The sequence below is a fragment of the Anguilla rostrata genome, chromosome 1 (genome assembly GCF_018555375.3).
Source record: "Anguilla rostrata isolate EN2019 chromosome 1, ASM1855537v3, whole genome shotgun sequence".
Lineage (NCBI taxonomy): Eukaryota > Metazoa > Chordata > Actinopteri > Anguilliformes > Anguillidae > Anguilla > Anguilla rostrata.
The window spans coordinates 58,864,803-58,887,255 of record NC_057933.1 but is presented as its reverse complement, the minus strand read 5'-3'; the positions used below and the strand labels follow the sequence as shown (position 1 = coordinate 58,887,255).

The following is a 22,453-nucleotide window of genomic DNA, read 5'->3' as shown; positions in this document are numbered from 1 at the left end:
AAAATAAAAAAAAATAAAAAAAAACTTGGACTTCTGATTGAAGTTGGTTAAATTTGTATTTTGCCTGAAGTACATTATTGTGGTTAACTTCGGTTTGGAAAGTATTGTATATTATTTGAAGATCTTTTAATTGCTTTTTACTTATTCAACATGCTTCCTATTTTTTCATTTTATTGCATGAATATGATATAATTTTGCATGAAGTGACTGTCTTCCGGGGAGTTAAGCTATTTAATTAGAGAAATGTCTTCCATTCTCTTTACGGATGTGTTCCTACTTTACTTAATACATGGCAGTATAAAATAGTGCTTATTATTGCAAATGTTGTTTGGGCTTGTGTTTTTTTTATTACAGAATACAGACAGGGCATATTGTTTTTCCCACACAAGAAAAAACAAGTTTAGGCCTGCAACAATTTATAGAAATGGTATTACCGCAAATATTCTAGTATTTTGTCTCCAGTCCAATAGAGGGCGCGCGATCAATCGAGCGTTTGAATTTTTATCTGCGTCAATGCTTTGCGCTTTGGTTTCCACTGGGAAATATTAATGGCGGAATTATAAAAAAACACCGAAGGTTCATCTAGCCGGTTGCGCTGTTCGAGACATATTTGTTGGTTAAGCGAATAGCTTGTTGTGAAATAAATTCTTTAATATTTTTGTTCCTAGCTACAGTAGTAATTGACGTGCGAATTCCCGCTTGGAAAGTCGTTTTGATTGCTGATTTATTAGCAAACTGACCTACCTAGTAAGGCGTTGGTTGGCTAGTATAGTTTAAGTTAGTTCCAAGGTAACGTTAGGTACCTAGCTAATGATAGCTGTCTAACTTCATACACAGTTTTGGCAGAAATGGGAGACAACAATACAGGTTAGGACGGATTATATGCTTAACACTGCACTGTTGAATTGTTAAAGTCATGAATGGTTAGCTGCGATCAGTTATTTCCACTAACCTGAGATGTTTATTGTTTAGCATTATTTGCTAGCTATGTAATCACCAAAGTTATTGGCAGATTGTGTTTAAAATGATGACCAACGTTAAGAACTGTTCATATAACTATCTTGGTGGTTAACTGTAAATATATGTCATTGTCAGCTGCGTTACCATATGAGCGTATGTTAGGAGTCTGGACGGCTTACTTTCACATTTAATGTCAGAGAAAATCAAGTTCATGTAATATTCACACGTTTAGGTATTACACAGTTTTTCAAGCGATGCCGCTTTGCCTGTGTTGGTAAATAATTGGCAGGTAGCGGGCTTTTGTTCAGTCTTTTGTTAGCGAGCTGGCAAGATGGGTCATTCTTGCATGTCAATGAGGAGAACGAGTATATGTTTTACTGTAAAACGTCACCATTAAGACGTATAATGAAAATACGAAAAATAAATTCCAACTGTAGTTCGGTGCATGCTATTAAGCAACTCTATCTGGGTAGCCTATCACGCCACTAACTATTTATTGTTCTGATAACTTATTTCAAACGCAGCTACTGACTTGTGCAATGTATTAACAGAACAAGCAGCTGAAATGAAGCAGGACAATCATGCGTCCAGTGGGAGTACAGACCAAGAGAAAGAACTGGCAGTTAACGCGTTTGATGCTTTTTCGGTAGGTAACGGTTGACTTCATACGTTTGGCAAGGATTGGATGTAGCGAAGCAACAGTACTAATTAGAAGTTCGCTGGAATTGGATTTAGCAAAAGGTTAATGTATTTTTCTCTCTGCGTTCACAGTCTGGAAACTACGACGACTCGGTGAAGCACCTCGAAGCCCTACAAGAGTTAAACAAGGAAGATTATAAAATAGCAATGAACAAGGCCATAGCAGAATTTTACAAAAGCGGCCAAACAACCACGGACACCTTAAAACAGACACTCCTAGCAATGAAAAACCAGGTGATGCAATACATGAAACAAATGTTTTTTTTTTGTTTTGTTTTTTTTTTTGCCTTGGTTAAGTAAGTTTTCACTAATGAAATGGGTATAGCATGATGTTTAGGGAACTGGGCTTGGAACTCCAAGGTTTGTAGGTTTGATTCCGAGGTGGGACATAGTCATTGTATCCTTCAATAAATATCTAGCTGTGTGTGTGGGTTGTATGTACGAGGAATGTAAACTGTGTCTGAATGAAAGCATCTGCTAAATGCTTAAATATTAAACAGTACTAATAATTTGCACAGCCGTTTCCCTAGTGTGTGGTGGTGGATTTGCTGTAGAGTACATTCAAAGGATGCAGCAACAAGGTGTGATTGTATGTTACACTTCAGATGATATTGTCTTACTCACCCTTATTGATTTTCCCCCATTAGGTTCATACAGCTGTTGAAGACATTGATGGTTTGGATGATGTTGAAAACAGCATCCTTTACTACAATCAAGCGATCGTACACTACCACCTGAGGCAATACTCAGAGGCAATTGTGATTGGAGAAAAGCTATACCAGTTCTTGGAACCTTTTGGTATGTTTTGTAAGCATATGAAGTTAAATGTATGGTGCTGGTTGACTGAATGTAGATGTAGAAGGGGAAATGAAATGGCAAAAAGAGGGTGGTCACCTTCATTGTAAAACAGTAGAAGTCACTGCAGGGAGAGTGTTTAGCTCTTAGGTTAGTAGTGTGTCTTTCCTGCACTGAGTGTGATGAGTCACCTTCATTGTACAACAGTAGAAGTCACTGTAGGGAGAGTGTTTAAGCTCTCGGGTTAGTAGCGTGTCTTTCCTGTGTGATGGTGTGTTAAGTGCTGCGGGTGAAGTCGGGCAGCAGTGTGGCATGGCTTGATGGTGTCATTTGTCCTAGAAGAGAAGTTTGCTCAGGCAGTGTGCCTCCTGCTGGTGGATCTGTATCTGCTCACCTTCCAGCCGGAAAAGGCTCTCCATCTTCTGGCTGTGCTGGAGAAACTCACCGTTCAGGGGAACAACAAGAATGGCAAGGCGGAGGTGAGTGGCCTCTAGTTGTCTTTTCTGCACTTCCTATTCTAGGCTGTCTACCCAAATTCTGATATTACATACTATGTACACATGCTCTTGGCAGCATGTACTACTGTCATGTGTTATTAGCAAGTACATACCACCAAAGTTCCAAGTATCGGAAACAGAACTTATGTCACAACATTCCCTTGCCATGAAACTTGTCCTGTATGTATATTGAGTCCATTTGAATAACATTTCTGAAGGATTTCAAAAGAGATCAGCAGTATTACTCATATTTATTTTGCTATATTCAATATAATGACAAAGAGGAAATGGACGTCTGGGACATTTGTGCTGTGTACAAGTTTCATAAATTGTACTGGGGCTTTCATCTAAACAGGCTGCAAACAGCAGTAACAAAGATGGTGGCAACCAGAAGGCTGACTGCACAGCTGTGATTGAAGCTGCAAAGTCAAAAATGCATCAGGTAAGTCACTGGAAAAACCAGAAACAATGAATCCACGGGCAATGGATTGTTTATTTTATTCGACTATTACAGAACTGGAATAAAACCGGATTTTGCCGGCTGTGAGATGGATGGTGTTTTTGTACGATGTGCTGACCGGTGATGTCACTGTTGTCTTTGCAGTATAAAGTCCGAGCCTACATCCAGATGAAGTCACTGAAGGCGTGTAAGAGGGAGATCAAGTCTGTGATGAACACAGCAGGAACTGTGAGTCTGTTCAGCCTGACTTATGTGTGCTATGGGTAAACATCTGAAAATCACAACAACTGACCTGTTTGAAAAGATGATACCATCTTTTTTCTTATGTGTATCATAAACAAATATTTTAAAACCTTTGAGTCTCTATGTGAGTGTCGGTAACTATGCTTGTTCATCTTCAGAAACCTGGTCTTTAAATAGTTTCGATATACTTTCTTGTAAATCGTGTAGATCAAGAAATTATATCAGTGGACATGTCAGGAATCACTTGTTTTCTCAAACAATGATGTGACAATGGCAGCACACATAACCCATGTGATGATTTGTTTCTATTTTTAAATGCTTATGGTAATAAAGTATTCATAATAATGTCACTAGATGTGTGTTCACACACAACTGCTAACTGTTCATTTGAAGTTCACAGACTGATGATAATTGGCTTCATCTGTCAAATCTTCACCAGTACATGTCAGTCACAATTAAGATATTAATTTTCACCTTGCAAAGAAATGTGTTTACCTACCTTAAGGATATACTATGCAGGATTTTTACCTTGAAAATATTATAAAAGAACCATGCTCAGACATATCTATGATGTTCTGGCAGTCTTTCTGTGCATATTTCTCGAATACCTGCTCCTTTGCCTGTAATTTATAAGATGTGTTTGGGACATTTTTGGGCTTGATGCTCTTTTCTGTGGGATTTTCTATTTGTGGGCTTGGCAAAAAATTTCAATTATGAAGAGGACAGAGGAGGAGACTTCTTTGATTGTAAACACAGGACCACAGCAGGGCTAAAAATCCTGCATACTATGCCTTTAACAGCAGCATTCTCATCTGGAGGCAGGTGTGTAAATATGACTATTTGTATCCTCCTCCCTAGTCCGCTCCGTCCCTCTTCCTGAAGAGTAACTTTGAATATCTCAGAGGAAACTACAGGAAAGCTGTGAAACTGTTAAACAGCTCCAACATCGCAGAGCACCCTGGACCTCTGAAGACGGGTAACTATGCTTTGTCCCTCTTTGTGTCTTAATACTGGACCATGATCCTCTTCAAAGCCCTAAGTCTAATACAGTGCCTCTTGTCCCATTACATGTTATTCAGCTCAACAGTAAGTTCTAAAGCACAGATGATTTAGTTTTTTATGAAATGTTTTTATTTTATCTTTATTGTAATATTATAATTCCCATGATGTGGTAAGATTTTTTTTTCCCCTGTTCCTAGGGGAATGTGTTCGCTGTATGTTTTGGAACAACCTGGGCTGCATACACTTTGCGATGGGGAAGCACAATCTGGGCATTTTCTACTTTAAGAAGGCTCTGCAGGAAAATGACCACACGTGTGCACAGATCGGGCACGGTGGCAATGGCCAGAGTAAGTGTCGCCCCCTGGTTACGAGGGATGGAAGTACAAAAAATTACTAAACGCCAAATTAATTAAATTGCAATGAAATTAAATGTTATTGAATGTTGTGGAAATCTCAGAATTCTGACCCACCCCCGTTTGCAAAGGTTTGGTATCTGAGGTCCTGCTGTACGTTTACGATGCTCAGCGTCACACTTTCCTCTCCGCCGTGTGTGTCATTGCAGCAAAGTCATTCTCTGGCGTCCCCATGTGTGCCCTCTTGGCTAACAAGCGCTATGAGCTGCTCTATAACTGCGGGATCCAGCTGCTGCATCTAGGGCGCCCCCTGGCGGCATTCGAGTGCCTGATGGAGGCTGTGCAGGTGTACCACTCGAACCCGCGCCTGTGGCTGAGGCTGGCAGAGTGCTGCATCTCTGCCAATAGGGGGGTAAGTGAAGATATGGAGTGTGTCCATTCACTCTGGTGAATCAGTTCATGTGTTAAATGTAACTTAATGACACTAGTATTCATAATATAAATGAAATGGTACCTTTAGCCCGTAATACTGTTATGAGTAAAAGAAGGGTGGAAGAGATATTTGTGGTTTGTGTTTCTTGGTTTGTCCCTCAACTTTTTTCATCATCTTCTCCCTCCTTTCCCCTCTCTCCTTCACTCCTCCCTCTCCTCCCTGTAATCCCCCTCTTTTTTTCTGTCACCCCACCCCCCCTTCTGTGGTCTATTCAGAGCTCGGAGCAGGAGACCAAAGGTCTGCCCAGTAAAAAGGGCATAGTCCAGTCCATCGTGGGTCAAGGCTACCATCGCAAGATTGTCCTGGCCTCTCAGTCCACACAGAACACAGTGTACAGGTCAGGAAAACAGTCGATGCCCCTGGTCTCTGCTCTGTGTTACATTTTTATCCAGTGTTACATTAAGAAATGTTTTCAGGTTTTTAAAAAATATAAATGTAGCCTCAATTTATTTGCCTTTCTCCTGACCAGCAGGTGGTGCTGCATTACAACATGTGCAGTAATATTCTGAAACTGACTGAACTTGTCAGTTGCCAGGTTTAGTCTTGGCTTGAAGTGAACTTTCTGACAGGTTCATTTGAATCATAACCACTGCTTTCAGAGCAGTGTCTCATGCCAGGTGTTGTCAGTTAAAGGGTATGTTTGTGAATGGACAGAGCGGGTGAGCTTCTGTGACAGCCTGGGGTGCATCTCCATTATTTCACTATGTGAATATGCATGGATACATTTACACAACCAACCATTTCCAAAGGACGTAGTTATTACCAAAAGATTAGATTTCAGCAAAATATTTGTTTTTTCCAATATGAACACTGAACACTGGAAAAGAATATCTATGAAGCGAAATTCATTTCACTAATGTACGGAAATGTTTCTGTCAGATGCAATGAACTGGCAATAGAATGTAGGCTGTCACAGCATACTGTATGAGATTCAGACATTAGGAAAATCGGGATTCTGGAATTACAATAAATTTTATATACTATGAGATGTTAATCTTTCTGATTACATATTAGTGTCTCAATGCTAACCACAATGTGTTTGTACAGGCTACTGTGAATGCAACTACTTGTTGGGTACTTTAAACTTACAAGCTATTTTGATGCTTTAAATGGTCTGACCATATGTACAAATATGTGATTGGCTGTCGGACTATTTGTGGGCTTGGCAAAAAAATAACGCTTATGATAAGGCTGTTTTATCAATAGTCGACGTTGACTTTGATGTCGGAGAAGTAGATAAGCTGTCCCAGTTTTCTTAATGCCTCCTCACTCTCTCCTTTCCTCCACTTGTCTCCTCCCTTCCTGTCCTCCACGTACTTCTGGGTCGGAGACGAGTGGTAGTGGGGGAGTGGAGGAAAGGAGGTGAGGAGTGAAGAGTAATGGGACACCCTGGAGTTTATGACAGATGTTAGTCCTGCGCTGAAGTGAATAGGGTCTGCCAGAAGGGGGCGTGAGTGAGTTTTACAGTGGAAAGATGAGTGAAACGTCGCCGTTGTAACTGATGTGGCTGGTGGGCGCGGCGGGGTCCTCGCTGTAGTGACGGGCAGTCTGCGGCCATCCCTGTGGCCAGTATGGAGTTTGCTGCCATCTGCCTGCGGAACGCGCTGCTCCTCTTGCCGGAGCTGCAGCAGGAGGCGAAGAGCGACTCCGGCTCCAAGAGCTCCAGCCTGTCCGGCAGCACGGAGAGCGGCAGCGAGAACAGCGAGGCCTGCAGGTCAGCCGCACGCACGCAAACAAACAAACAAACAAAAAGAACTATCCCGCAGGTTTAAAGTCAAGACATGAAATTGTAATGTTCTGTAGGGATAGATTGTAGTTTAGAAGTGCTTTCTTTGGCAGTGGTTTCTAATGAATGCTTTCTAAAATAAAGGCACAGTATTGTCGGTCTTGTACTGCTAGCTAATTCATGCTTTCATCTTGGTGCCTAAGGGATAGGCTGTCATGTCAAAGTTTTATAGATACACTTTAAACATTACTAGTTATCTCAATGAAATTAGTTTCAGTTGCACATCCACACAAATCTGAAATGTTAGCCTTGATGGGCCAACCCACTTGAACGAAGCTTTAGATCAGGTTTGGGTTAGTTTTGGGTTTCGCAACTTTTTAGGACAAGTTCCTTATTTCATTCACAAACCGATTATGCTTGTTTGACATGTTGATTACAGGCTTGTAGCACTAATTGAGGTCAGCTATATTGGATATTCTGCATTTTTGTCCTGTTTTGTTGAGCTCTGAGTGCTATGGACAGGGTGTAGTGTATAGAGTTCCTGCTTTACTTGAATGTTCAAGAGAACCTAAATCACTGGAAAGATTGACTGAAGTACTTGCTGCATTTAGAGGCTGGTTGGCCGTGTACCTATGTCAGGCTGTGTATGCACACACACACACACAGACAGACAGACACACACGCACTCAGACACAAACACACACAGACAAGCATACATACAGACAGACAGACAGACACGCATGCATACACACACACACACACGGACAAGCACACATACAGACAGACACACACACACACACACACAGACGTAGTTGTCATGTTTTTAATGTGGTCCTGATTGTGTCCCTTTGTGTGTGACAGTGGGAAAGGCTCTGACGGGGACAAGCTGATTCCTGCCGCCCCTTCCTCCCCCCTCAGGAAGCAGGAAGTGGACAACCTGAGGTAAGGCCCTCCTGTCCTGCTCTCTGTAAAACACCTGCAGGAGAAACGTCTTCCTGCTTGCCTGAGGTTTATATACAGCCTTATGTGCTGTAACTCAAGGTTCTCTGTGACTCCTCTGTGCTGTAACTCAAGGTTCTCTGTGACTCCTCTGTGCTGTAACTCTAGGTTCTCTGTGACTCATCTGTGCTGTAACTCTAGGTTCTCTGTGACTCCTCTGTGCTGTAACTCTAGGTTCTCTGTGACTCCTCTGCTGTAACTCTAGGTTCTCTTTGACTCATCTGTGCTTTAACACTAGGTTCTCTGTAACTCATCTGTGCTGTAACTCTAGGTTCTCTGTGACTCCTCTGTGCTGTAACTCTAGGTTCTCTGTGACTCATCTGTGCTGTAACTCTAGGTTCTCTGTAACGCCTCTGTGCTGTAACTCTAGGTTCTCTGTGACTCCTCTGCTGTAACTCTTGGTTCTCTTTGCCTCCTCTGTGCTGTAACTCCAGGTGTGTGACTGTGATACCTCTCTTGTATCACGAGGTTTGTGACTCTGACTCCTCTGCTGTAACTCTAGGTGCTCTATCCTGGCCTGTAGTGCTTACGTAGCCCTGGCACTGGGAGACAACCTGATGGCCCTCAACCACGCAGAGAAACTCCTTCACCAAAGCAAACTGTCCGGGTCCCTTAAGTATGATCCCTCTCTCTTTCTCCATGTCTGTCTGTGAGATTGTGTTTATTTTATTAATGTAACAAATATATTTATTTTGTAAATATATGGCTGCTTTCACAGGCCCTCATACACAGGGCCTCTTACGCAGAGCCTCTTACACAGGCCCTCATACACAGAGTCTCTTACACAGGGCCTCAAACACAGAGTCTCTTACACAGAGTCTCTTACACAGAGTCTCTTACACAGAGTCTCTTACACAGGGCCTCAAACACAGAGTCTCTTACACAGAGTCTCTTACACAGGCCCTCATACACAGAGTCTCTTACACAGGGCCTCAAACACAGAGTCTCTTACACAGAGTCTCTTACACAGAGTCTCTTACACAGGGCCTCAAACACAGAGTCTCTTACACAGAGCCTCTTACGCAGGGCCTCTTACGCAGGGCCTCTCACACAGGGCCTCTTACACAGAGCCTCTTACGCAGAGCCTCTTGCACAGGGTCTCTCTCACAAGGTCTCTTTCACAGACCCCGTAATGCAGGGCCTTGCAAACCCGCAGCTTGCACAGCCAACACAGAGCAGCGTAGCAGTGTAGTCATGCCTGTGACCTTGCCGGTCTGCGTGCGCTCGCGTGACCGTGTTCGCGCCTGTGACCGTGTTTGCGCCTGTGACCGTGTTTGCGCCTGTGACCGTGTTCGCGCCTGTGACCGTGACCGCTTGTCTGTGCGGCGGCAGGTTCCTGGGGCACCTGTACGCTGCCGAGGCGCTGATCTCTCTGGACCGGATCTCAGATGCCATCGCACACCTGAACCCAGAGAACGTGAGCGATGTGTCCCTGGGGGTGTCATCCAGCGAGCTGGACCCAGGTAACCTGCCCACCTTCTGCATCAGCCCCAGCCGCTTCTCCTTCCAAACCCCGTCTCTCTTCTGCTCCCTCCCTCTCTCCCCCTCTGCCTCTCTCTCTCTATTCCTTCTCTCAGATCATTCAGAAATAGTTTGGGAAAACTATTAAGCGATTGCTTTATGTACTGTTTTAACTCTTCACAATTAGTAAGAATGTATTTGCATTTTTCATAATTATGGAGGGGCTCTGTTTAGTGCACGTGGTAAAATAGTTATATACTGTTAGTTTGCAGCTCTGATCATACCTGTTGCTTTACAGGGTCTGACAAAGGGGACCTGGAGCCAGTGGAGTCCTGTGAGTCACTGCCCTTAAGCAGCTGTGTGTGTGCATGCGTGCTGACTGTGTCCTAACTACCGTGTCCTCAAAGTTTGTTCTGTCTACTAAGCATACAGTGTACTGTTTAGTGCATGTTTTTTTGTACTTGATGGCCAGTATGCGAAACATGTCCTCCATACCATTTTCCAGCTTTACTGTGGATGCGTCATAATGCGTTCCGCTCTTGCGCACTTGTCTTGGTTTTTGTGTGATCTGTGCGTACGCTCGTTCGTGTAACATGCGAGTGCGTTTGCGTGACGCGTGTGTATCTGTGCGATGCACGTGTGTGTGTGTGTGTGTGTGTTCCTGCAGCGGGGAAGCCGACCCCCGTGTGTTACCCCAGCACGGTGAGCTCCGCCCGCGCCATGATGCTGTTTAACCTGGGCAGTGCCTACTGCCTGAGGAGCGAGTACGAGAAGGCCCGCAAGTGTCTGCACCAGGTACGCGCGCACGGGCCGGGTCATGGGGGTTCCGCTCAGATCCATACCGCTCTTCATACAGGGCCATCCCAGAGAATACCGTCACCGTACAGATCAGTGCACTGCTCGTAATTAACAAAGCTGTGTGCTGTTGTGTGAGGAATTTTGCTTAATGGTGTGGAGGTGTTCTTGCTCTAACGCTCGACTTGATTGGTCCAGGCTGCTTCCATGGTTCAGACGAAGGAAATCCCCCCTGAAGCCATATTGCTGGGTGTGTACCTGGAGCTGCAGAACGGTGAGGCTTTTGCATATGTATATCATTTATACATTTTTCAATTTGTACATATATATCATTTTTTATTTTATGCATTTTGTATCTTTGTGAGAAGGTGATCCGAGCGTCAGTCATTGTTTATAAATTAGCCCTCTCTCCCTCCCTCCCCACCCCCCAACCCTCAGGAAACACACCCTTAGCCCTGCAGATCATAAAGAGGAATCAGCTCCTCCCCTGGGGAAAGTCGTCGTCTCCTGACGTGCGGAAGAAACCAGCCGCCTTCCAGCCCGTGCAGCCCATCCAGATGCCCTCGTCCTTCACGCAGGTTCAACGGAAATGATCCTGGACCAGCTCTCCCAACGACCAGTCCAGACCTCAGACAGGATGTGTTGAAGGTGGATACTGATTCAGGATCAGTGCTGCATGGAAACATTTAGCCAAACGCCACCAGTTTCCAGTGGCACCTTTTCCTCACACGTCACTTAACACCCATCCCACTAAAAAGACAGAGAGGTTCTTCAGTGACCTCAGCTGCATGGCAGAGGATTGTGGTTTTTTCTTTGTTTTAAATCCGGAAAATTCCAGGAGGAGCAGGCCTTGCTCCTCCCACAGATTGTAGTACTCCCCTTTCCCTGAGCTTTCTGGTGACTCAAAATCAAAAATAAAAATTTATTTACACATAACATGCTTTTGTGTCACTGTTTTTAAAGGTAATTCTTGTGGATATATCTAGATCACAAAGTTTGTGAATGAAAAATGATGAAACTACCTGAGAGTTATAGACTATCATTGTGGCATAAATCTTTTCCCTACTCTATTGTGAAAAATGAAAAAGAAATAGATGGAGTTCTGCATGATGTGTCTGAATGAACACGGTTTCCTGTGCTGAGCCCGAGGTTACTGGAGCATGTGAGTCCCTGGGCGATCTCCCGAGCTGACAGCGTGAGTCAGTCACCCCCCACCCCCACCCATCCCCCTCCACCTCACAGTGGGAAGCTCCATCACCTTGGCAGCATTGAGGATATTTTAGAAGCAGAGGAATTTAAAACCGAGCCACGCGGCGGTTCATCCGCCATCCAGGAAGTCAGGGCCCGTGGGACGATCAGGAGGCTCCCCAGCGACCCTCTCAGTTACAGGGAGCAGAGACGTGCCCTGAAAGAGATGGGGGGGGATTAGGGTAAAAGAGTCCAAAACTAGTGCTGGGCCCTTAATGGAAATCCAATCGAAGTCATGGAGCTCTGTGCTATGGAAACGTGAGTAACTAGTGTTGGGAAGTTCGATTCTTTAAAATGAATCGGTATGTTTGAGGCAGTACATGAAAGTTAATTTTGAAGTCATTCGAGTTACTTTCGCAGACTGAACCGTTAAAAAAAAAACACTTCATCGACTGTAGAGGTCTTCCTTAGCCTACCAGGCCCTTTGCAATTAGTGAGCTTACCAGTGCTCTATTTCTTAATGATGTTTCGAACAGCTGATTTTGGTAAGCCTAAGGCTTGGCCTCTCTGACCTTTTTTTATTTCTCTGCATCATAATGGCTTCCTTGGCTTTCAGTGGCACAACTCTGGTCCTCATGTTGACAAACCTCAATAATGGACTCCAAAATGAATCAAAAGCCTAGAACTGAGACAAACTGAAAGCTCTCTTACAGTATACTTGCAGTAAAGAAGCTACTGAAAAAATCTAACTAATCAGAAACACCTGAGAATCCATTTGTCCAACTATTTTGGTGTCCTGAAATGGGGGGATTATGTATACAAAGGGCTGTAATTCCTGCATTTTGAAACCAAAATATATAAAAATAAAGCTGCTCTGATTTTACCACTTACACCTTAGAGGAATGTTAGACAGTGGCTTAGGAGTGTGCGTGCGCGCGTGTGTTTGTGAAGCGTGTGCGTGTGTGAGGAATTTAGCATTAGAGAAGACCGTCTGTCCTGGGAAAGCTGACTGACCACTCCACTGAGAGGCAGTGGGACCACACAGGGAACAAAGGCTGACCAGAGACTCCGCAGACTCAGGGCCGGACGGATTGAAGCTGACGCCACAGCTCCTGGCTCAGCTGCATTCCGGAGAGACCAGGCTGGAGCCACAGGCTACTTCTGTGTGTTTTCTGCACATTCAGAGAGCGCCTGAACTTAGGATTCCAGATCTCAGCCATGGTACAAAAAAAATCACCTCAGTCAAAGATAAATATTGGCAGACACTAAAATACATTTAAAATGCTATATTAATGCAGCCCTTTATACCAATTCCTAGTCAGGCCTGCTGGTGAATGCTGTGTACACTTATTTATCTAAATAAAATTAAGTGATTGGATTTTTTGAGCACTTGAAAACATGTCGGCAGATGACATTTGGCAGTTATCTGTGTTAAGCCCTTTGTAGTGTGTAAATACTAAAAATTGCACTTTCCAATAAACAAGAATTCTCATTATTGCAGTTACAAAGCCTAAAATGATTAACAAGCAGTTGTCTTAACTTGTCTCAAGCTAAATGTACTATTTGAAATACTGTTTTATACCCTAAACTAATTAATGTTAAGGAAAGTATATTATCAAATTCAAATGAAACATTTCTTTTCCAATTATTATGAGCACAAAGACCACTAACCGCACATTTCTTGCAGCTAAGTGATAAAAGGACAGAATCCAGCTCAGTACTCAATACACTTTTAACCCTGCAAGTGCACAGGGTCCCTAGAATAGCAAAGCATAAATGCTAGTCCTGTGAACTGAATTGAATACATTTTAGTATATTTATTTTAGTAATTTTAGAATAAACTCCATTCCACTGGCTGCATACACATTTGTTGGAACCTTTACCAGTATATTCTAGTCGCACTCAGTCACATCTTTGAAATGCATAGTCAGAATGTCCACTCTGGACCATGTTTTCTCCTTTAATCTCAAGCGGTGACCTGTTGGCCTTCTCAGATGACCTTTTGCCCTTCGGACCAGTGGTATGCCTGGACAATGGCGTGTATTATTCCAGTCTGATGGGGCAGGGCACTCCCTTGCAGGAGGTCGGAGGTGGGGGTTGGGGTTGTTGACACTGAAACTGGAACGGTCTCAGTGTAAACAATCTTGTGGGGACATGTTTTGAGTCCACATTTATGATAATTTATGTTGAAAAAACTAGTAAGTAATACCATTCTACGGTGTTTTTAGATACAACAATGCCACTTTACAAAATTGTAAAATAATAGATACTAATTGCAACATATTCAAATACAATTAATTTCTCCAAAAACAGAAATGGACAGCAATTCAGGAATGCTATACTTGTACTAATACAGGCATTTAGCAGACGCTCTTATCCAGAGCGACTTACACAACTTTTTATACATAGCATTTACACTGCATCCATTTATACAGCTGGATATATACTGAAGCAATTCAGGTTAAGTACCTTCCTCAAGGGTTACAAGCCCAGTTCCTTACCCACTGTGCTACACTGCCATCTTTACTAATAAAAATGTGTACATTCACATGTGTGTGTGTGTGTGTGTGTGTGTGTGTGAGAGAGAGAGAGAGAGAAAGAAAACATGCATAAACTCAAAGCACTCTTACAGGATCCGAGAAATACAACTTTATTTATGTGTAAACAAAGGACATAAAAAACTGCATAGAAAATGTTTAAAGTCCACAAAGACAGCAGGAGATGGTTGCAGACAACCAACATACATTATTCTCCTTCACCTGATTCAGAGTGAATCTGAGACCTTTGCTTCCAGTCAGCCCTGAGAGGAAGCTGGGAGGGGACTTGGGGGAACTGGACTGTGCCCTCTGAGAACACTTCCAGCACCCCCCTCTCTTAAAAATATCTAACCTCCCAGCCTGGGTGCAGACCTCCTGGGAGGCAAGGACACAGTCAGCTAAACACAGGCGGTCACAGGACAGCCTCTCTGTGGACTGTCATGAGGATACATTCAGTGGATTTCTGTTTACCTGAAACACACCACCAACAGCCAAGAGGTCAGAGGTGCATTCTGGGAAATGTTTTTCCAGATTACTAGGGGCTAGGAAGGGGCGGTACCAAATAGCTACCAGACTTAAAGCCTACCTTTAAGGATAATACAGTGTAATAAAGTAGATTTATCAAATCTCGAGTCTTTAAACATTTTAAACTCCCCCTTCATAGCAGGTTTGCCTGCATCTATCTTTGGATGGACGGTCAGGAGGACTGTTTTTGTCACCGCAATCAAAAAGCTTCCTACCCAGATGATCTGCTCTTGGCTGTCTAGTGGTATGACAAAAAAAGAGAACATTTAATCCAGGTTCAAAAACAATACAGCTGTTAGTTCCATGGCTGTCACAATCTTTTGTATATTCATAAATTGAACAGAGGTAATCTGGAGAAAGTGAGACTGAACACAATTTTACAAAACAATTCTCTTTTGTTTCATCAAGAGGTATATATGGACAAAGAAATAACAGAAGAATTACTTATGTTACTACAGGACACAAACATTTAACTGATTGAGCTTCAAATCAAAGCTCTGGAAAGCTACCTGAGTTTTTCTTTTTTTTATTTATATAGATTTTTAAGATGATACAATCATTAAAAAGGGTCTAAGACCATGCAAGTATGAGCTGGTATACTTTACTCATCTTTTTATCCATAAAAGGAAAAAGAACAAGGGGGTGGGTATTAAACCCATATGACAGGAAAGAAAATAATCAGAATAACACACAGCTCTGCTGGCCAAGTCACCTGTACACGGCTTCTAAATTACATTTTCAGAGTGATACTCAGCTTGACCGATGTACTCAAAAGCCATTATAGTGGCATTGGGCTTTATTAAGACAAAGCTGGCTGTTCTAAGGTCTAATGATGAGTCATCTCTTAATACAGAATTTTACATTATCTGCTCAAGTCAAGGAGAGAAAGCAGCAAATTTCTAAATCATTTTGGTTTTCTCTTCGACTAGTTAACATTATGAGATCAGATCAACACTATACACTCCCAAATAATGTCACTATGACAGCTACACATTCAACACTGATAAAACACCAAGCAGCTACAACTTCCTAAATGCCCTTAAGTAATGGTGGTCAGTTTAATTTAAAGAAGTGTTTTAAGGGTAGTACACTGATTAAGCACGTGCTTAAAAAGGTCAGGCTTATCTTAAGACTAAAAAGATTCTTGCAAGTGTAGCCATGCATGCTGCACTGCATCAGTGTTGAGTTAAAGCCACCTGCATCCAGCTGCAGCAGTGTTAAGGCACATGCTAAATGCAGCCTGGGCCATGTAAAGCCATCTATCTAAGGGAGAAGACACTAATATTCAAAGCCACGCACAACATACTTTTTTTACAGCCATATTTTTCTACAAATGCTGTTAATTGAGATACTTTTTTTTTTTTTTTTACCTCTCATAGAGTGAAGACCTAATGATCTCAAATTTCACAAGATGAAAGCAGAGCTAACATGTATGTGAATACTGAAACAAGAAGGATCGTGCCAGTCAGGATTAAAGGTTCTAAACACTGATCCTGGAGAGCCACAGGGTCTGGTGGTTTTTCTTTTCCTCTTAAAATCAGCAACCAATTCAGGCCCAGTAAGCCAGCTGAACTGAATTAACTGTAGTAACCTGCTTTAACGATACCTTGAGTGTCATGTAATAAGACCAGCAGACCCAGCACTCCACCAGGACCAGGGTTCAGAACCCTTGTTTCAGATAGTCTGTTTGAATCAGTGGGCTTCTGTGTTCTGTATTGCTTCATCACAATTCCACAATGTGCTACTTACTTGGTAAATAGGTGTCAAACATCCTTTACTTGATTCAAAAGTCTCCTGACTGAACTTCAAAAGTATTTTACTGTTCTCATTGCATCAATGCCAGATCCACATTTATACATTCATTCCAATGAGATGCCATTGTGCTTAAGATGAAGTAGGGTCAGTGAAGCAGAAAAAGATGCTGAGATACTTTACTGTTTGATGAGACTTCGATCTAGCCTAATAGGAGGACACCAAGAAGGTGCTCAAAGCCATATAGTAATCATCAACCAATCCTCTCATAACTAGCTCACTTCTCCAACTCAGTCACATAACCTGATCTCAGAAACTCTGACCATCCAGCCCTCACCATTTCCACTATGATGAGAACTGCACTGAAAAACCCTTACTCATTATCCTCCTTCCACAATAAAAGGCACAACAATGAGCACAAACGTCTGAACCCACCCCCTGTAGTAATTTGAAGGGCAGTTCCTCCAATTACACTTAAGTGTTTGCATGCCAATAAGTCACTGCGCTCCATGCAGCATGCCTGGTGTGGCCAGGTGAGTATGACCTGCTTTCCTGCTACTCGCCAATGTAGGTATTTCCACATACAGAGTTCAGACATGAAGAATGGCAGATCCTGCATAGCTGGTTTCAGATTAAACAAATCCAGGCCTTCCAACATTTCTGGACCATAACTGTTCGAAACCTGTGTGACAGGCCAAAGAAGGACAGCCAAGTCAGCTAAAACACTTCAAGAAAATGCCTTGTCCGAAGACGGGCTTTCAGTAAATTAGGATTTAAAGCTAAATTATAAAGGGGAAAACTCTTCCTTCTTTCCACTCCACAAAAACTTTAGTTAGCTCAAACCTAAGAAATCTTAATCCAGGGTCTTAAAGCGCTGTGGTGCAGAAGCAGCCAGTGAAATTGTAATCATTTAGTGCCGTCAGTGTTTAACATGACGTAAAACCACCTGAAATAAACCATTTACAGTGCACAACCTGAACCCTTCTGGAAATGAAAAACAAACAGAAAATATATTTAACATAACAAAGATAATGACTTAAATTCCTGCTTGCTTACTTAAATCAACAGCAAACACAAACCTAAATGAGCCAGACAGGACAAAATTTCTGACTAAAGAGAAAAAGGCACACAGATCAATGCAGGGCCGAGAAATTCTTGCAAAATCCATGTGAGTGCCATGTTTCTTATTTTTATTTTATGCTATGATTCTTATTTTAACTGGACTAACCATATCCAAATTCCAACTGACTAAAAATAAATTAATGTCCCGTTTCAAAAGTATACTTCTACTTTCATACTTCTAATGATTAAGACATGAACAAACAATTCATGTCTCTGCTCAACTGATCAAAAGTACTTCTCTGGTGGGAGTCGGGGGGCACGACCAAACAGTCAACAGTTATTTTAAAAAGACAAAAGTTAAAAAGTTGATCAGCCAGCCTTAAGAAGTAGTTTGTGCTGCTATTCTAACTTTGGTATTTTCCTTGAGCCAGACTACCATTATAGGCCTGGTCTTTCTAGACTTTAAAGGAAATCAATAAATATAAATGTACTCCACAGTGCTACAAGGTTCGGATTAAATCCAAAAATCTCCCACAGCCCATTACATGTGTAAGCCTGCTGGCTGTTCTTTCGGCAGTCTTGAGAACTACATGTTGGCAAATGCACCCTTGTGCTCTAGATACTGGTTCATTCAGGCAACCTGAGGAAATCTTCATACAACAATAATCCTCCTCACCAAATAAAACATTTTTGGCAAGTTTCCAGAAAGACAGTTAAAAGAAACATCTGTTTCTTTGTGAAAGTCATTCATTCTCTCTAGTAAGGTGCGCTGCAAACAGAGAGAAGGCGCATTCTTTGGGGTTTACACTATTTGTACTACTTTATCAATGACATTGGTAATGCCAATCATATTCTTTAAAGGCTTGTCTTTATATGAGGGTCATACTCAAGATAAACGATAAGATTAAAACACTGTAATTAACAAAATGGTTTTTTTAAAGCTGTGTGAAGACCGTTAACCGGAGTTAACCGTTTATACTGCCTGTTAATTAATCGTCTTATTTCTACTGCAATACTGTATTAGTACCAGTACCAGTAGTAAAGTATGACGTGGGTTGAACAGAGCTGCAGTTTCCAGTAAATAACATTTGTATACAAATGTCTGAGAGTTATGTCAAGTTATAAAGTAAATGGAGACCTATTTATAATAAAATATCAATGAACAACACGCACCAAAATAGTAGGTTAATCAAAATTTCTACACTCATTCTGTCCTAAACATGTGGCCTTGTGTCTGAACATTGTCAGCAATATAGAGGTTTTTAAATTGCTTCATGTGCACAGTAACAATGTAGAAAAGTTGTGCGAGCTGTGCAAATATAAACCAAACCATTTTCTTTTTTCTCTTAAATAAAAAAGAACTGAGGTAGACATTTTACTTTCTTCTTTATAAAATTTTTTACGGACTAAATCTTTGCACAACAAACACAAAGTACATTCAAATGAGTTAGATGAGGTAGATGCAGAGAATAAACTCTTTCAAGAATGCAAAAAAATTCCCTGAGACGATTCAGCAAAAAAGATTTTAAGGTACACATGGACATTGAGAGTGTTTTGTCTAGCAGGTTACTGATGGATACACAGAACTATATTTGATCACACACAGCCTGTGAAAATCCAGAAATATGATGAGTTAGAGGGATCAACACGAGAAAAGAATGACCAAAAATGATTCTCTCAAACTTTGGACACTCTCACCAGAAGCAATGGCTGATTTTTCCAATGTGTACCTTAAAATCCCTTTTTCCTGTTGTAATGCTTTCTCCCCTACTTCAGATTTATTTTTCCAAACAAAAAGAGTGGTGTTGTGGGTTCAGAACACAAGGATTCGGTTGTTGCCGAAGTCGACGGCGATGATCATTCCGTCCGGAGTAATGGCGATCCCCGACGGACGGTCCATCTGCCCAAATCCGTTTCCCTGGGTCCCAAACTTGCATAAAAAGTTGCCATTGGGCTCAAACACCTGAATGCGGTGGTTTCGGGAGTCGGCGACGATGATGCGGTCCTCCTGATCCACGACGACCCCCTGCGGACGAAGAAACTGCCCATTCCCTGTGCCCTCCGAACCCAGGAAGCGGGCAGACTGACAGTCCGGGCGGATTACCAACAGCCGGTGGTTATTGAAGTCCGTCACCACTAGGTGGCCCTCCTGATTGAAGGCCACACCCCTGGGGGAGTCAAAATGCTTCCAGAGTGCCCCCTCGAATCCATACTTGTTCAGGAACGTGCCGTCTGGGCCAAAGAGCTGGACGCGGTGGTTGCGGGTGTCCGAGACCAGGATCTTGCCGTCCGAGTTGACGGCCACATCCCAGGGGTAGTTAAACTGCCCGTTCTTGGAACCCTTTTCTCCGAACTTCATCAGGAACTGGCCCTCGAAGGTGAACACCTGTATGCGATGATTGTCCTTGTCGGCCACAATGATCCTCCTCTGAGAGTCGCAGGCCACGCCTGCAGGCCGGTCGAACTGGCCGGGGCGAGACCCCAGGGTGCCAAACTTGTGGTGGAAAGTTCCGCAGGGCTTGAAGATCTGAACGCGGTTGTTGCTGCGATCTGCCACCACCACGTAGCCCTCCCGATCCACACAGATACCCCAGGGCCGGCACAGCTGGCCATCCCCATCACCCTCCCCACTGAAGGAGGCCACGGGCAGCCCAATGGCCCCATAGCTGCGGCCTGACTTCACCAGCACTTTGAAGGGGCTGCCCTCGATGTGCTGGCTGCAGAGGAGCACGGAGACCAGGTGCTCTCCCTCCATTTTGGGCAGGTAGCTCACGCCGTACGAGCCGTTCTGGTGATCCGTCACGTCGGCGACAGACAGGGTCCCGTCTGGGCTCATCACCACGGCCGAGACCCCATCCCCACCCGACAGCCGGAGCTCCCCGTCGTGGTCGTAGCCCACCACGGTGAAGGAGGCCACCTTGCCCTGCAGCGCCCTCTTCAGGCCTTCGCCAGTAGCCTTGGTGATGGGAGCAAAGGCTCCGCTGCTGATGAGGCCCATGGAGTTGATGCCGATGAGGAGGGCCTGGTCCGGGGGGGTGAACATGATGCGGTCATCCTCCTGGGGCTGCAGAAGCCCCCGCAGGGCCTTCAGGTCCTGGATCTGGGTGAGCATGCGCTCGCGGGCCAGCAGGATCTCCATGCCGTGGCCCTCCTCAAGAGCCTGCTGCACCGTGGTGATGGTGCTGTCCAGCTTGCTCAGGTTCAGGTGTAGCTTCTCCACCTGCAGGTACAGGGCCTTGGCCTTCACCTGCCGAATCTTTTCCACCTGATCAGGGAATGGGAGAGGCATCAATAAAGAACGGTCCGGAAAACATAAGCTTTTATCTGCACTACAGACACAAAGTCGACGACACCTGGGTAAGAAGCACATTAACTTACAGGAGAAACCTGGTCTGCCTGTAGGTTGCCAAATCAAGTGCTAATCAATCACAGTTCTGCTTGGGTTGAGGCACTAGACAGGAGTAGTTACAGGGTGGCATGTCAATAGTAAGCTGCCTGGGGCAGAGAGAGTCTCCCCACTGTGACACCAGTGGAATCACTGGACTCACTGTGTGGTTTCAGCAAGATGGAGGGTGACCATTTGCCCACTGCCATTTCCATCTGACCCTCATTAAGTACCACATGAAAGAAGGTATTGTTCAAATTCCAGTAACAGAAATATAACCTTAATTCAGGGCTTAACATAGGAGGGTCCACGTAAATGGATATACCAAAAAGATTATATTCCACTTACCAGGAACAGATTCTATACACAGGCTTGGCATTTTTTATTTAATGTTTATGTTTTCTAATTTAATCCCTTTTCAAATAAAACAATCTGTGTTTAGAGTATGTCGCTAGACAGAAGACTTAAAAAAATAAAATAAATAAATAAATAAATAATTTAAAAAATATCCTTTAACAGACCATCCCTCTCCCCCTTTGCTAATAAAAAGAACACTGCAGTGCGAACTGTGACAAAGACTTCCTTTGCTTAATTTTGTTATTAAATGCACTTATCTATTAGAGCCTGCACACACAGTCATTTCACAGACACCACTGAAGTACCCTTATAAAAATAAATTGTACTGGAGCTAGACGGTGCACATCTATCTGTATGCTATGCCAAGAGAATAGATCCGCTGAAACTGACAGACACACAGGCATGTACACAGGAACATAGGAACATAAAAAAGCGTTTCCTTGGGGGCAGGTATTAGTGTGACACACTCAGTACGCTCATTCAGTCCTGCACTCACCTTCCACAGCAGCTCACACTCGCGCTCCTCCAGGGCCTTCTTGTGTCGCAGCGTGACGGCTTTCACCTCTGACTGCACCACCTTGGCTTTGATCTCCACTTGCTCAGCGATGGCCTGGGCCTTCTCGATGCTCAGCTGAAACAGCAGAGAGAAACGGTCTGTTCACAGGCAGCACAGCTGTCTGCATTATGTAACCCTCTGACACTATTACCACAGCGGAAAAAGCTGGGATAGAAATGCAACTTCCTTAAACTTTAAAAGCACTTATTTCAGGGGGCCCCCAACAGATCTGTTCTTCCCTGTCAAGTAAGAAGCAGTAAAATTTCAGTTTCAAGTGAATCATCCTGTTGACATAAAACATGTATCAGAAAATCATTTTAACATTCACATAGAACCAGCAGCAGCTGTGTGACTAAGACGGTAACAGGCTGACATAGTCAAAGGGGGGAGGGGGCAAGGCCTCCGCTTGGTCTACCACACTGGCAGGCTGCAGATTCAGAGTCAGAGGTCACAGGAGATAATACTTGTGGCAGTGTGTGGAAATGTGCTCAGAGAGGAAGCGACTTTGACTTGTTTACATGCGTGGCTGTTTACCCTTAAAACGAGTGAGTTAGGGTATGTTACAGTGGGCGGTGGCACCATCACTGGAGACACAATTGACAAGAATC

General features: G+C 43.4%; 2 protein-coding genes across 3 annotated transcripts in view; one reads left to right on the top strand and one right to left on the bottom strand.

The window, feature by feature from the left end:
• Positions 1-536: 536 nt before the first annotated feature.
• cnot10 (CCR4-NOT transcription complex, subunit 10) lies at positions 537-11,419 on the top strand. 2 transcript variants are annotated; one of them, XM_064345499.1, is made up of 19 exons: positions 537-867; positions 1,512-1,606; positions 1,732-1,893; positions 2,307-2,457; positions 2,794-2,933; positions 3,307-3,393; positions 3,556-3,639; positions 4,513-4,630; positions 4,854-5,003; positions 5,219-5,421; positions 5,718-5,839; positions 7,040-7,216; positions 8,090-8,170; positions 8,730-8,843; positions 9,560-9,690; positions 9,987-10,022; positions 10,356-10,483; positions 10,682-10,757; positions 10,922-11,419. In XM_064345499.1, exons 1-19 carry the CDS (start codon positions 849-851, stop codon positions 11,074-11,076), a joined length of 2,229 nt encoding a protein of 742 aa, XP_064201569.1. In that variant the 5' UTR covers positions 537-848; the 3' UTR covers positions 11,077-11,419. The 2 variants fall into 2 exon arrangements, with proteins under 2 accessions (XP_064201569.1, XP_064201577.1); XM_064345507.1 differs by having other exon boundaries at positions 538-867; positions 2,797-2,933.
• A 2,886-nt stretch (positions 11,420-14,305) lies between these two features.
• Positions 14,306-22,453, bottom strand: part of trim71 (tripartite motif containing 71, E3 ubiquitin protein ligase) — a 28,886-nt gene continuing 20,738 nt past the window's right edge. Inside the window, exons 3-4 of the mRNA XM_064345438.1 lie at positions 21,786-21,920; positions 14,306-20,812 (exon numbers count right to left, since the gene is read on the bottom strand). Of these exons, the coding sequence (XP_064201508.1) occupies positions 19,361-20,812; positions 21,786-21,920 (1,587 nt within the window). The 3' untranslated portion in view covers positions 14,306-19,360. The remainder of the gene's footprint in view (positions 20,813-21,785; positions 21,921-22,453) is intronic.